General features: G+C 36.8%; 1 protein-coding gene and 1 pseudogene across 3 annotated transcripts in view; both read left to right on the top strand.

Annotated features, from left to right (window-relative positions):
- B4GALT6 (beta-1,4-galactosyltransferase 6) overlaps window positions 1–12,760 on the top strand; it is a 60,517-nt gene that overhangs the window by 11,785 nt on the left and 35,972 nt on the right. For all 3 annotated transcript variants that reach the window (XM_078347932.1, XM_078347933.1, XM_002757150.6), the window contains exon 2: window positions 6,197–6,313. In XM_078347932.1, coding sequence (XP_078204058.1) covers window positions 6,197–6,313 — 117 coding nt within the window. The remainder of the gene's footprint in view (window positions 1–6,196; window positions 6,314–12,760) is intronic.
- LOC118147008 (U6 spliceosomal RNA) lies at window positions 3,603–3,695 on the top strand (annotated as a pseudogene).

Raw genomic sequence — 12,760 nt, 5'->3', positions numbered from 1 at the left:
TGTGTGTGTGTGATGGTGTGTGAAATCTCCCTCTGCCTTTCTCTTAGAAGAATACTTGCCATTGGAATTAGGGGTTACCTGGGTAATCCAAGATGATCTCTTCGTCTCAAAATCCTTAGTTTAATTACATCTGCAAAGACCCCGTTCCAAGTGTCACATTCACAAGTTCTGGGAATTAGGATGTGGGCATACCTTTTTGGGAATTTCCATTTAACCAACTCCAGGTGGTTGTAAGAATTAAATGAAGTATAATTGTGTTATGTGTACTTACATTTATTTATATGTGGACTGTAGCTCAGGACCTGACCAAAGTCAGCACTTAGTAAATGTTAATTCATCTCCTGCTCATCAGCAACCTATGCCCGCCAAGATTCTATATTCCTGGAAGATTTCGGCAGTCAGTGCTCAATTCTGAATGTTCTCCTCCACTTTGTCCCCCATCTCTGTCCTCATTGTTGACCACCAGGATGTCCAGCTCTTGTCTTTCGTCCTCACTCTGCCTGGCCATGCCTTGGGTGTCAGCATAGTTGTGGCCTGCTCTGCCTTGCACCTCTGCAGATCACAGCCTCCCTAACCTTCCACTTATGGAACTTTCTCACCTCTGTTAAAAGTTATGTCTCATCCTCACAGTGACCTCTTGTTCTCTCCATCCACTTGGACTTTCCTAACTTCTGTTACTACCCATCTCCACTCAAGGTGGATTGTCATTCCCTGGCTGTGCACTGCCTTTGTGCACCTCAGAGCCTCTGCTTAAACTTTCCTGCCAATAAAAGGGATTTCCCTCCTTTCTGTTGTTCTTTTAGTGCCTTAAATTATTCACTCTTTCTTCCACTCGGGCTGCAGGCATGCTCAGGGCCCTCTTCCAGAAAACCTTCCCCTGACCTTGCTAATCGCTTATTTTCCTTTTCCGAAACTTGCTGCTTTCACTTTGTTAGTATCCACCGAAATCTTTACTGTTTTCCTTTTGTTTCCATTGCTTCCTGAAGCTGCTCTCTTGAAGGCTTACAGTGATCTCCTATTGGCTTTTTAAAGAGGCTAAATGGTTGATGGTCAAGGGCTAGCTTGCTGGAGCCAGACTGCTGGGGGTTGAATTCTGGCTCTACCACTTACCAACAACTGTGTGACCTGTGGCAAGTTATTCAACTCCATGCTTCAATTTCTTTATCTGTAAAATGGGAATAATAGTACCTACCTTTAAGAGTTGCTTGTCAGGATTAAATAGGTTAGTATAAGTAAAGTATGCCTGACAAAGAGAATATGCTGAATTTTTAAAGCTGTTTTTAAGTCTTTCTCCTTAGCATCTGCAGCAGTTGACATAGTTGACCTCTCCCTCTTCTTTAGTCCATTAGCTTTTTCACTGGGCTCAAGCTGAGATTAATTCACTTCGGGGTCTTTTATCTTTGTTCTGCCTGTTTGTTGTCTGTCTTCATACATCAGGTGTTCATCTTCTCATCTCCCTTTTGGATAATTTTTTCTCTGGAAATTTATCACGATAGTTATACCTTTTACATTTATTATTTCCCCAAATTGTATTTCTAGCCCCCTTTTAGCTTCAGTCCTACATTATAACCGCATCTCAGATTGCCTGACCAGCATCATCCTCTCCCTTTCAAAATCCTTTATTCACTTGACTTTTGTTAAGAGACCTGGAAACTGTGGCAGCATGTCATAGCAGCTAGGAACAGAGATGTCAGGATCACAGGGATGCTGCGTTGGTGTCCTGCAAAGCCCAGGCGACAGTTCTAGATCCCTGCAGAGAGGCATGGTTTCCTTGTCTTGAATCCTTACAGCACTGTCAGTGAGCAAAGCTGGATGTGGAAAGGGGCTGGGAGGCACAGTTTTATAGCAAATGTGTCTCTTAATTTTCTTAACTGGAGAATTAGACAAGTTCATAAATCTCCTGCCTCACAAACTCAGGATAGAACTGCTGGCCTAGAAACTTTCATAAACTGTTGAAGATAGGTTTTATTCTTTAAAAAATTTTTTTTGAGATTTTTTTTTTACCCCCTGGGAAGCAGAACGGGTAAATAGGTTTGATTTATATCTCACAATGCAGAGTCTAATAGAAAATGAAATTAGAGAACACAACAGCATGGCTTTAAGCAATAGTAGGTGTCCCTATTTGTTTTCTGAAATGAAGTTTCTTATAAATTGGAATAGAAATTTTAGACAAGGATTTTCTCTACCCAGAGGACTAGTGAATAAGACATTACGTTTTATGCTACTACTAATAAGCAAGTTTTGGGTTTGGGTTAACATAGTCTTCTATTTGGAAAGCAGACAGTTGGATCCATTCTTGTGCTGGTTTAGTGCATCTTGCAACACTTTGACATAGCACTTTCTTCCTGTTAACCACTCTCTAAATACAATTTCATTCCCTAATGGGTTCTGATCTTTAGGGATTAAACCCATGAGGACCATTAACCTGAGGAATGTAACTCAATTAGCTGTAAATGATTTGAAATAAATGAACAGATTTTCTGTTTGGAGAAACTGGTATCTAGCTTTTCTTAATTTCAGTCCTCATTCATCTGTTGAATAGTATATGCACTCTTTTGATAAATCACCTTTGTTAGAGGTACCACAAAAAATCATTTTTAAGGCCAGGTGCAGTGGCTCACACCTGTAATCTCACCACTTTGAGAGGCCAAGACAGGTGGATTGCCTGAGCTCAAGAGTTAAAGACCAGCCTGGGCAACATGGAGAAACCTCATCTCTATAAAAAAATTAGGTGGGCATAGTGGCAGTTGCCTGTAGTTGCAGCTACTTATGAGTAGTAAGATGAGAGTAGACAAGGAGACCATGCCTGTCTGAGATGGGAGGATTGCTTGAGCCTAGGAGGCGGAGGTGGCGGTGAGCCAAGATAGAGCTCCAACCTGGATGACAGAGTGAGACCCTCATTCCAAAAAAAAAAAAATCCCTTTTTTCCTTAACAGTTTTGTTACCTACAAGTTACATAATCTAAAAAAATTTTCTGGGAAACACAATAAAGCATAGAATGCTTCTACTTAGCATCTTGTTTCTTAGGCCAGGATCAGTTCTGGAAGTCCAAGTTTTTTGACTTAGGCTGAGTTCTACTACTTTGTGGCAGATTTGCTTTTTACAGTCTGATGTAGCACAAATATAAGACGTTCGTATTATTGACAACAAATTTCATTTTAACTTTAGGGTTGAATAATCCAAGGTGCTGCAAACCAGGTGGTGTTAGTGATCTGTGTGATGCTGCCCCACCCACATCATTTCAGTTGAACTTTGGATCTTCATTTCAGAGTTGTTAATGTTAGCTTGTCTTTTGTTGAACATTTTTCTACATTTTTGCTTGGCTGTTCTTTTAGTTTTCTTTTTTCTCATCATCTCTTTTTTCCATTGTTTTTCATAATTATCAAAGATAAATTTATTGTTGTAGATATTTTCATTATTAAAAAATGAAAATGGATTAAGAAATTAGAAAAAGAAAAGTCTAAACATATAAGAATGAGGTCAGGAACTAATAAATTTAAAAATAGAGGAAAACAGAATTGAGATATTCAAGACAAATTATTTAAATATAAGCAATGGAATATACAAATATGACACGTCTTATCAAAAAGAAAAAGGAATACTTGCTCTGGCAGCAAATATACTAAAATGGGAACAATGCAGAGAAGATTAGCATGGCCCCTGCTCAAGGATGACATGTTTATTTTCAAATTTTAAATAGAAAAGTAAAGGGAGAAAACACAATTAAAAATCAAAAGTAGAGGAGATTCAAAAATTATATGAGATCATGCACGGCTTTACCTCATTTGAATATCTCAAACTGTTGAATCTCTGGGACAAAATAATTACTCCAAATTGAATCAAGAATAAGTCGAAACTGAAATACATCTAATACAATTTCTGGCAGAGGGCAGGCATTCAACAAATCAACAAATTGAATACATGAACAGAGAGGAATTGGAACAGGTGTCTGATTACAGCTTTTTTTTAGATAGTCTTGCTCTGTTGCTCAGGCTGGAGGGCAATGGCACAATTCTGGCTCACTGTAACCTCCACCTCCTGGGTTTAAGTGTTTCTCCAGCCTTCGCCTCCTGAATAGTTGGGATTACAGTTGGGATTTTGGCCTCCCAAAATGCTGGGATTACAGGCCTGAGCCACCACACCCTGACATTACAACTTTTAGATGAGTTGTTATGAGAGGTCAGTTCAGACTTTTAAGGATTTAATATCTGCCACACTACATCAGTTATTTCAGAGTTCAGAAAATGATTGTAATGTGTATAGTCTATTTTATGAAAGTAACATTAAGAACAAAACCAGAGATGGCCAAAAACCCACAAACCTTACTTATGAATATATATTAAATAAATTGTATGAATAAGTGTTTCCCTATATGGCCTATTTATTTATTTTAAAATATTCAACTTCTATTTTAGATGCAGGGCATGCACGTACAGCTTTGTTACATGGGTATATTGCATGATGCTGAGGTTTGGGGTGAGATTGACCCTGTCACCTCGGTAGTGAGCATGGTACCTGATAGGTAGTTTTTAGACTTATGCCCTGCTTTGTCCCTCCCTCTTCTGGTAGTCCCCAGATTCTGTCATTACCACCTTTATGTTCATGAGTACCCAGTGTCTAGCTCCCACTTACAAGTGAGAACATGCGGTAGTTGGTTTTCTGTGCCTGCATTAATTTGCTTAGGATAATGGCCTCCAGCTGCATCTATGCTGTGGCAAAGCACATGATTTTTTTCTTTTTTATGACTGTGTTCTTCATTCTTTTAAAGTCCACTTAAGTACAAAAATGTGAAAATGTGTTGTATTTGTAGCCCAGTATAGTAAATTCACACGTCAGCAAGTTAAATATAATCATAGGACTACTTTTTAGAAAGCCTGTAGACATGCTCTTAAAAATGACATCTGTAAAGCTTATGTGAAACCTGGATTTCTGTTTCTCTCTTTTTTCTGGATTGAAGTTGAAAGAAGTTTTATTTTACTCTGCTTCTCTAGTAGTTTTATTTATGCTGTGCTCATATGTACTTTGAGCAAGTTTACATTTACATAAAAAGTGGAAAAGAGGGTAGTAAACATTATATTTCTCTCATCCCGCTGTTCCATCTTGAGAAAGTAGAGCAGGACTCAGAAAATTAGTCAGCATTCTTAATTTTTTTATTCAGCATTCATCTTTCGAGAGTGTCATTACTGTCTGTGTTCAGAGACAGCTTATCTTAAAATTGAGTCATTAACTGAGACTTGCAGTTTCTTGCTTTTGCCATGGTAGCGAGTTGCTGCCTCTCATCTGAATGGAGTTTATGATTTGCTGGCTGTGTGTTTAGAGGCTTTAAAGAAGGGTGCACTACTTGCACATCTGCCTTGTGAAAATGAGGAAACTGAGATCCAGGGAGCTGTACAAAGTTATGCATAGCACTAACAGAACTGGGACCAGGAAAGGAGTTTCAAACTTAGTTCCGTGCCTCTGGGGAGTCTGGACATCTCAAAAGTTAGGGATTTTTGTGATCTTTGTTAATTTACCAGTTTCTCCCAGCAGAAGAAATTAGGAGACTATTTTTGAAGCACTTACTGTGAAGAATTAAATTGACTCACTTTAAAAATGCACATTGATTTTGATTTTGTTTGCTTTTAGTGATCCTGGTAGATAGAATTGTGATTGAAAGGGAGTGTAAAACTTTAACTCTTAGAAATGACCCAAACAGATACTGATCCTAGATCACTCTTCCCTGCAAACACATGCAAGAATTTTCAGGACCATTGCAAGATCTTTATTCATACTAGATATTATGGGATTTATAAGGAATCCTAGCCTTTGTGAAGTTTTTGGTATGAAGAAATTAATATATAACCTGAATTTTATAACTGTAGGATTGAGTACTTGTAATAAAATGCCTTTTTGAAATATCTAAGTATATTTTATAGTAGAAAATCACTTATGGATGTCGGGGTTCATTATGACACTTTGTTCAGTTAGTTTCATTCTATTTGACAGATATTTCCACATTATTTTTTTGTTTTGTTTTTAAAAATCAGTTTTTGTAAGTTTTTATAGTAGGCAATATTTTATATTTCTATCTTCCTTTTGAATGTGCTGATTGAGTTGGTTTATATTTATTGGGCACTTCACCAAATCTGAATATTATTTTATTAAATAAAAAAAGCTTACTGAGCTATGACATTCTTTCTCTATTTTTCTTTTGTAGCCAACACATATCTCTTTATGGTACAAGCTCGAGGTATAATGTTGAGAGAAAATGTGAAAACAATAGGTCATATGATCAGACTATACACGAATAAAAACAGTACGCTCAACGGTACAGGTAAGACTACTTTCTGCTTAACCCCTTGTCGTAAAGCAGTCAGCCAAATATTTTACAGTCTGTTTTGCCTTCAGGTAACTTCCTGTTAAACATGAAGGTATCTTCCCCTAAGTATCCTGGTAGATTATTTTACTGTTCAAATCAAGACTGTTACCTATTTTAGGATATATGAAGGTGTGGTCACAAAAGTGATGGGGTTTGGTGCAGATTCTTAATTCTTACAAACAAATTAAAATATAGAAAGCTGCTTCAACATTTTCAGTTCATATATTGTATTTAAGAGAAATTAACCAGAGAATAATTTATTCATCTTCATGAGCCATACTACCATCTCTATGTTCATTCTAGTTCCTAAGTTGTTTTTCCAACTAGGTCTAGAAAATAGTTGTTTTTAATTATAGAAGATCGTTAATAGTTTTATGGCCTTTTTAATGAGCTAAAGGAGAAATTTTATAAAATTGGAAATTGGTAGCTGCTATTGTCTTTGTAAAATGTTACCTGGAAATAGAATCTCCATTAGAATCCCAGGATGCTAAAATCTAATAGGCTGAATAAATGATTTAATGATGGCAGAATCGATGTAAATAGATTTAACTACTGTGGAAGAATGTTAAAGCTCTTTTATGGCAGTTTTGCCACAGTGTATCCCAAAGTATTATTAGGTGTTACTTTAAGGGATTCAGTGGGGTTTTCAGTTTTCGCACTCTTTATGGTCTCATTTTGAACAGTTAAAATTAAAGATTTAATTTGTATTAATAATTCTTCCTTGTGTCACTGTAAACCTACACGTTCTACTAAGAGAAGTCTGTTTTCCAACTGTAGGTATTCTTTCTTACAGGTATGTCAAGGCGGGTAGTAGTTTTAGACCCTTCTAAATATTTAAGACTGTGACATATTGATATCAATTTAATAGCACATGTGCTTTTATAAAATCCATTCTAGTCATTTGCCTAAAATGTTTATGATGTCACAAATCAAAACACTCTTGTTTTATTTTAATTTTTTAACCTTGAGGGAATTTTTTTTAGAAGGACTGTCTCAACATAGTTGATGTTTTAATACTACAGTAAAAGTCTCGTTAACTGTTCTTTAGGATGAATGAGTCTTCTGAATAGTAGGTCAATTTTAGAAATTTAAACCTTTTAGAAGCTTCTGTAGGATTTGTGTTGGTTGAATAAGTTGATTGTAAAAATGTTGACTGAAAGTTTTTTCAGCTGAAAGGAAATAAACATCTTTGAATTGGTGTATTTGTGTGAATGATAAAAATTTGTGCATATCAGGTTGTTTTTCCTGGAGAATGAATAAAGGATATGTGCGGATGTTGAGCTTGATTAGGAGGAATAATTACCTGGGCAAGACAGTGTTTTCCTATCGTACCCTGCAACGAAAACAAAAACAAACAAACAAACAAAAAGACCAGAGAAATCCTTTCTCTCACCAAGTTATAGTTTCAATAAAGACCAAAGAACCAATGCATACTTTGATTAAAGTTTGCTTACTTTTATGAACCTTTGAAAACTTTTCATAGGGTTCCTTTACTGATGGTAAAACTGTTCTCAGGAAACAGTCATTGTATACATTAGGAATTGGGTTTGGATGTAAGAGAGACCTGTCTGTGGTGGGGTAAACATGTGAGGCTTTCTGTTCTCATGTGAAAGAACTCTGCAAGCTAGATATATGTGGCTGATGTGGAGACTCCTTAAAGTAAGTCATCACATACTTTTCATTTTCTGCTGTCTGTCATGTAGCTCGATGAACTCATAGTCTAAGATGGCTGCTTCAGCACCATCTTTGTGTTTGAACTTGGGTCAGTAGGAAGGAGGAAAGGGAGAGCAAAGAAGAACAAATAAGGTACCCCCTTTTCTGGAGCCTTCCCAGAGGTCCCACACAGTATTTCCTCATCCATTTAATTGGCTAGAACTTAAGTGCATGCCCACATGCGATAACACCGGGAAATACAGTCTTTGACCTGGGTATGCTGGAACTTTAGTGAAACTAGGGTTACCTAAGGGGAAAGGAAAAAATGGAGTTTGAGTGAGCAATGAGGCTCTGCCATGTTCATTTAGCCAACATTTACTGAATAATAATTATAGTTAGTATATTTAACCAGCTACTGGAGACACAATATTAAGAAAAACAGTTTCCCTTTATATGAGAATCTCTTGGCATCTGGGAGAAATGGAAACATAAATAGTTATTTATAATGCAACTGGTTATTTCTACATAGACTTCTATAGATATAATCTCCAAAGAAGAAGATAATGGCCTATAAGGTGTCCAAAAAGAACTGAGCTCTAGAGGAGAATTGATTAATATGCAGTGGCTCATTTAAAATTTAACACTAAATGATAAATAGGTTGTGATAGTTATGAGCACATTTGATTTTCAAAAGGGGTTTTTAATACCTGTCTGTGGCATCAAATATAAATAGATGTATACTATTTTTGTAAAGAAATCATATACTTTCATAATCAAATGGTGCCATGTAGCCCACAGAGCCCAGTCAAATTATGAAAACAAGATGTATTCAGTGAATTCACCTAATTACTGAAGCAGATAAGGGCCATGCAATGTTAGAGTGGATAGGTTTGTTGGAAATAATCCAGCAAGCTTCCTCTTCGATGGATACATGAAGTGAGTTGCCCAGACAATGCCGAACTGACAAGTCAAGTTAGTGGGAAACAGACTAGAACTCTCCTTGGTTTCTAACACCTGTTTTAAGCTGCTGTTTAGCAGGAAAATAAAGCCATTAAAGGGTGTTCTTTGGTCCTGTTCTCCTTCTCCTTTAGGTGATAAGGTCCAGTGAGAATTAGTAGGGGATCCATCTGGCAGTTTTCATTCTTTGTTTCCCTTTTCTTTGGTTGTGTTTCTGGAAGGGAGGAAGAAAGCAAGGGGCCTAGAGCTCATTTTATTTTTATCCATTCATTAGATGAAATAATGTCTACCTTTTATAGCAGTTGTGGTGGATCTCAAATGCATCTGTCATGCACAACCTTTTAAATGGTTCCTGACTTTGAAAACAGTGGTTATACATGATGGACCATTGCTTACCTAACCACTTTTGTAGGAACAGTGATTTTGTGGGTTTATTATGGTATCATCTCCAAAAGATTAATTATTGACTGTATTATCATTTGTGAGGTATTTATTTACAGTATGTTCCTACTGTGTTGTAGGTACTTTATTAGGTGCTAGAAATTGAAGACAATTTGATTTCAATTAAAAGATATTCAGAGTAGTGGCCGGGGTGGTGGATATACTATATATGCATAATACATTGGGAAGACACAGATACCACTGGACAGAGTACTCAGGGAGTGTGGAGGTGTTTTTCTAAGTCTGGCAGTGAGTTGAACTCCTTACAGTATGGCCAAGAACAGCACATGTTTAGCTCTAAAACTTTGTATTCAATCAGATGAATATAATGATATTGCATAACTTGAAGGCACTTAAAAAATTTGGTTCTTTAAAAACTGATAAAAGTGATGGAATGTGTATTTTTGTGATTCAGCCATTTTAGCACTAAAATAAAAACTGGAAGAATTCTCTCTGGCCCTCCTGTTGCCATCTGACTCCCCAGAAGGAGTTAATTGTTTTGTAAAATGTCTAGAGAGCCAAGCACTTCTGTGAGTTGGATGTGGGTTTAAAGAATTATAGCATGTGGCTAAGAGAAGGAGCCCAAACATTAATTATAAGAATTAATAAATTATGCAGAATAAGAAAATACTCTTTTTTTTTTTTTTTTTTGAGACGGAGTTTCGCTCTTTTCACCCAGGCTGGAGTGCAATGGCGCGATCTCGGCTCACCGCAACCTCCGCCTCCTGGGTTCAGGCAATTCTCCTGCCTCAGCCTCCTGAGTAGCTGGGATTACAGGCACACGCCACCGTGCCCAGCTAATTTTTTGTATTTTTAGTAGAGACGGGGTTTCACCATGTTGACCAGAATGGTCTCGATCTCTTGACCTTGTGATCCACCCGCCTCGGCCTCCCAAAGTGCTGGGATTACAGGGAAAATACTCTTAAAGTTAATGCATGATGTCAACAAATTATTTGAGTATTGCATGAAAATGTAAATATTTTTCTGCTTCAGGATTATAAGAAAATGAGCCTTGGAACACCTCAAGGAAGATGACCCCCAGGGACAAACTTACTCATTTTATTTTTTTTGTATTTTAAAATATTGTTATATCATAGTTGAACATCCAAGGACAACCTTATTTGTTGTCTCATTCCTGTGACTGTGTAGTGTATAGTATATTCTTAATAAAAATTGAAGAGATTCAGAAAAATTATCATCTCTATATAGCTAGCTCATCTTTTCTTTATGGTGGTATGTGCAACAAAAGCTATCATATGAACTCTGTGTGTGTGTGTGTGTGTGTGTGTGTGTGAGAGAGAGAGAGAGAGAGAGAGCGCATATTAGCTAATTTGTGAAGAACTTGCCATTCTGTATTTATTGTTTTAACTGCTCATTTATTCATATTGAAAAACAAACTAAATAACTTTCTTGCATTTTTAAGTAGAACTTTTGATATCTTAAGAGTAGAAAAGAGTATAATAACAGTCTCCTAGTTCACTCCTCTCTGAGTTCCAGTCCTCAGAGAACTAACAGTTTATTATGTATTTATCTTTATGTTTCTATCATGCTGTTTCTTGATTTATCAATTTTAACTACTCTTGTTATGGAAGAAAGACATTTCATAGTATAGCCTCACCCAGTTTTACCTATTTTTATCCCCAGTATAATTGTGTCACAATTTAAGTACAAATCAATATTGTTGATGTTGTTAAAAGAGTGTGTAGATAATGGTTTGTTTGTTTTCCTGAGTCTAGTTGTAATTATGTTTGTTTTGTAGATCTGTTTATTTTTGTTGATGTTACTTGTTAACTCTTTTTTTCCCCCAATTTGTGGAGCCGCCTTAGTCTGTCACTGATTTTGCCTGAGCTCCTTAGGCACGTGAGTTGACCACACTAAGGGGGGGTTTCCAAAATTCCTGTGCCATTGTTTTCTCTCTTCCAGTGCTGCTTTTGAGAAGTCTGTTGAACATCCTGGTTGCAGTTACTGTTCATGGACCAGTTTTTTCTTTCTGGAGACTTTTGGGATCTTTTTTGTATTGTTAAATTTTACAAAGAGCATCTTGGAGCTTTGCTTTTCTTCTCTTGCTGGGAGCAGACAGTCCTATCAATATGGAATGTCTTATCCTTCAATTCTCCAAAATGTTTTTATATTATTTCTTTGATAATTTTTCTTCTTGCTATTTTTCTTTCTGTTTGGAACTCCTATTATGTATTATCATTTCTCTCTTGCTTTCCAATTCTTTTTATTTGCTTTCTATCTTTCTGGGAGATTGCTCTGACTTTATTACAGTGCTTTGATTTGATTTTTAAAATTTTGGCAAACTTATTTTTAAGAATTCTTTTTGTTTGTTTTTTTCTTTTACTGTTTCTCTCAAATAAGAATGTCTTATCTTCCTTTCCAGGAATATTGAAGATAAATATGCAACTTTAAGTTATAAATCAAAGAATTTGACTAGACATTGTAACAAAACTCATAACAATAGTAATCTTAAGCAGTTTTGTTGGGAAGAACAGAAACCCAATTCATGCTGGTTGCACTCCCTCCTGCCACTAGCAAAGTAGGAGTCCCCATAAAAAGGAAACCTTTTTTTAAAAAAAAAAAAAAAAAAACTTGAAATGTGACACATATCTAGATATATATATATTAAAAACATCTTAAGTGAAGAATCAAGCCAGGTGTGGTGACTTATGCCTGTAATCCCAACACTTTGAGAGGTTGAGGCAGGAGGATTGCTTGAGCCCTGGAGTTGGAGACCAGCCTAGGCAACATGGCAAGGCTCTGTTTCTACAAAAAACTACAAACTTAGCTGGCTGTGGTAGTGCATGCCTGTAGTTCCAGCTATTAATAATTGGGAGGCTGAGTTAGGAGGATCACTTGAGCCCAGGAAGTCAGTGCTGCAATGAGCTGTGATCACAGCTCTGTACTCCAGCCTGTATGACAGAGCAAGATCCTGTCTCAAAAAAAAAAAAAAATTAAAGGAAAAGAATCGGAACTTTATTGGACTTCCTTATGCTTGCTTTTGCTTCATATTTTTAAATGTTTCAGACACATGGGGAATACACTGAGCATGGGCTACCAGAGCAGTGTCTGTGGTCTTGGTGTATCACTTGGCATACAAAACAATTAATTGTCCACTGAATTTCTCCTCCCCTTGTCATTTGGAGGGTTTTCCTTGTGAAGGGCATTCCATCACTCCTCCAGGGAGAGACATTGGGGAGAATTGTCAAACTGGGGCTTTCCCACTTCCTGGTAGAATAGGCTTTAGCAGTTGTACCATCGTTGGTCTCTATTATGTTGGGGTTTTCTGGGAATGCATTTACCTTAACGCCTTACTGATGCCCTGTGAAATTCAAAACTGGGGTTTCCATG

The sequence above is a fragment of the Callithrix jacchus genome, chromosome 13 (genome assembly GCF_049354715.1).
Source record: "Callithrix jacchus isolate 240 chromosome 13, calJac240_pri, whole genome shotgun sequence".
In the NCBI taxonomy this organism is placed as follows: Eukaryota; Metazoa; Chordata; class Mammalia; order Primates; family Cebidae; genus Callithrix; species Callithrix jacchus.
Note: the sequence above shows the minus strand (reverse complement) of the source record. Positions and strands in the feature narration are given on the sequence as shown.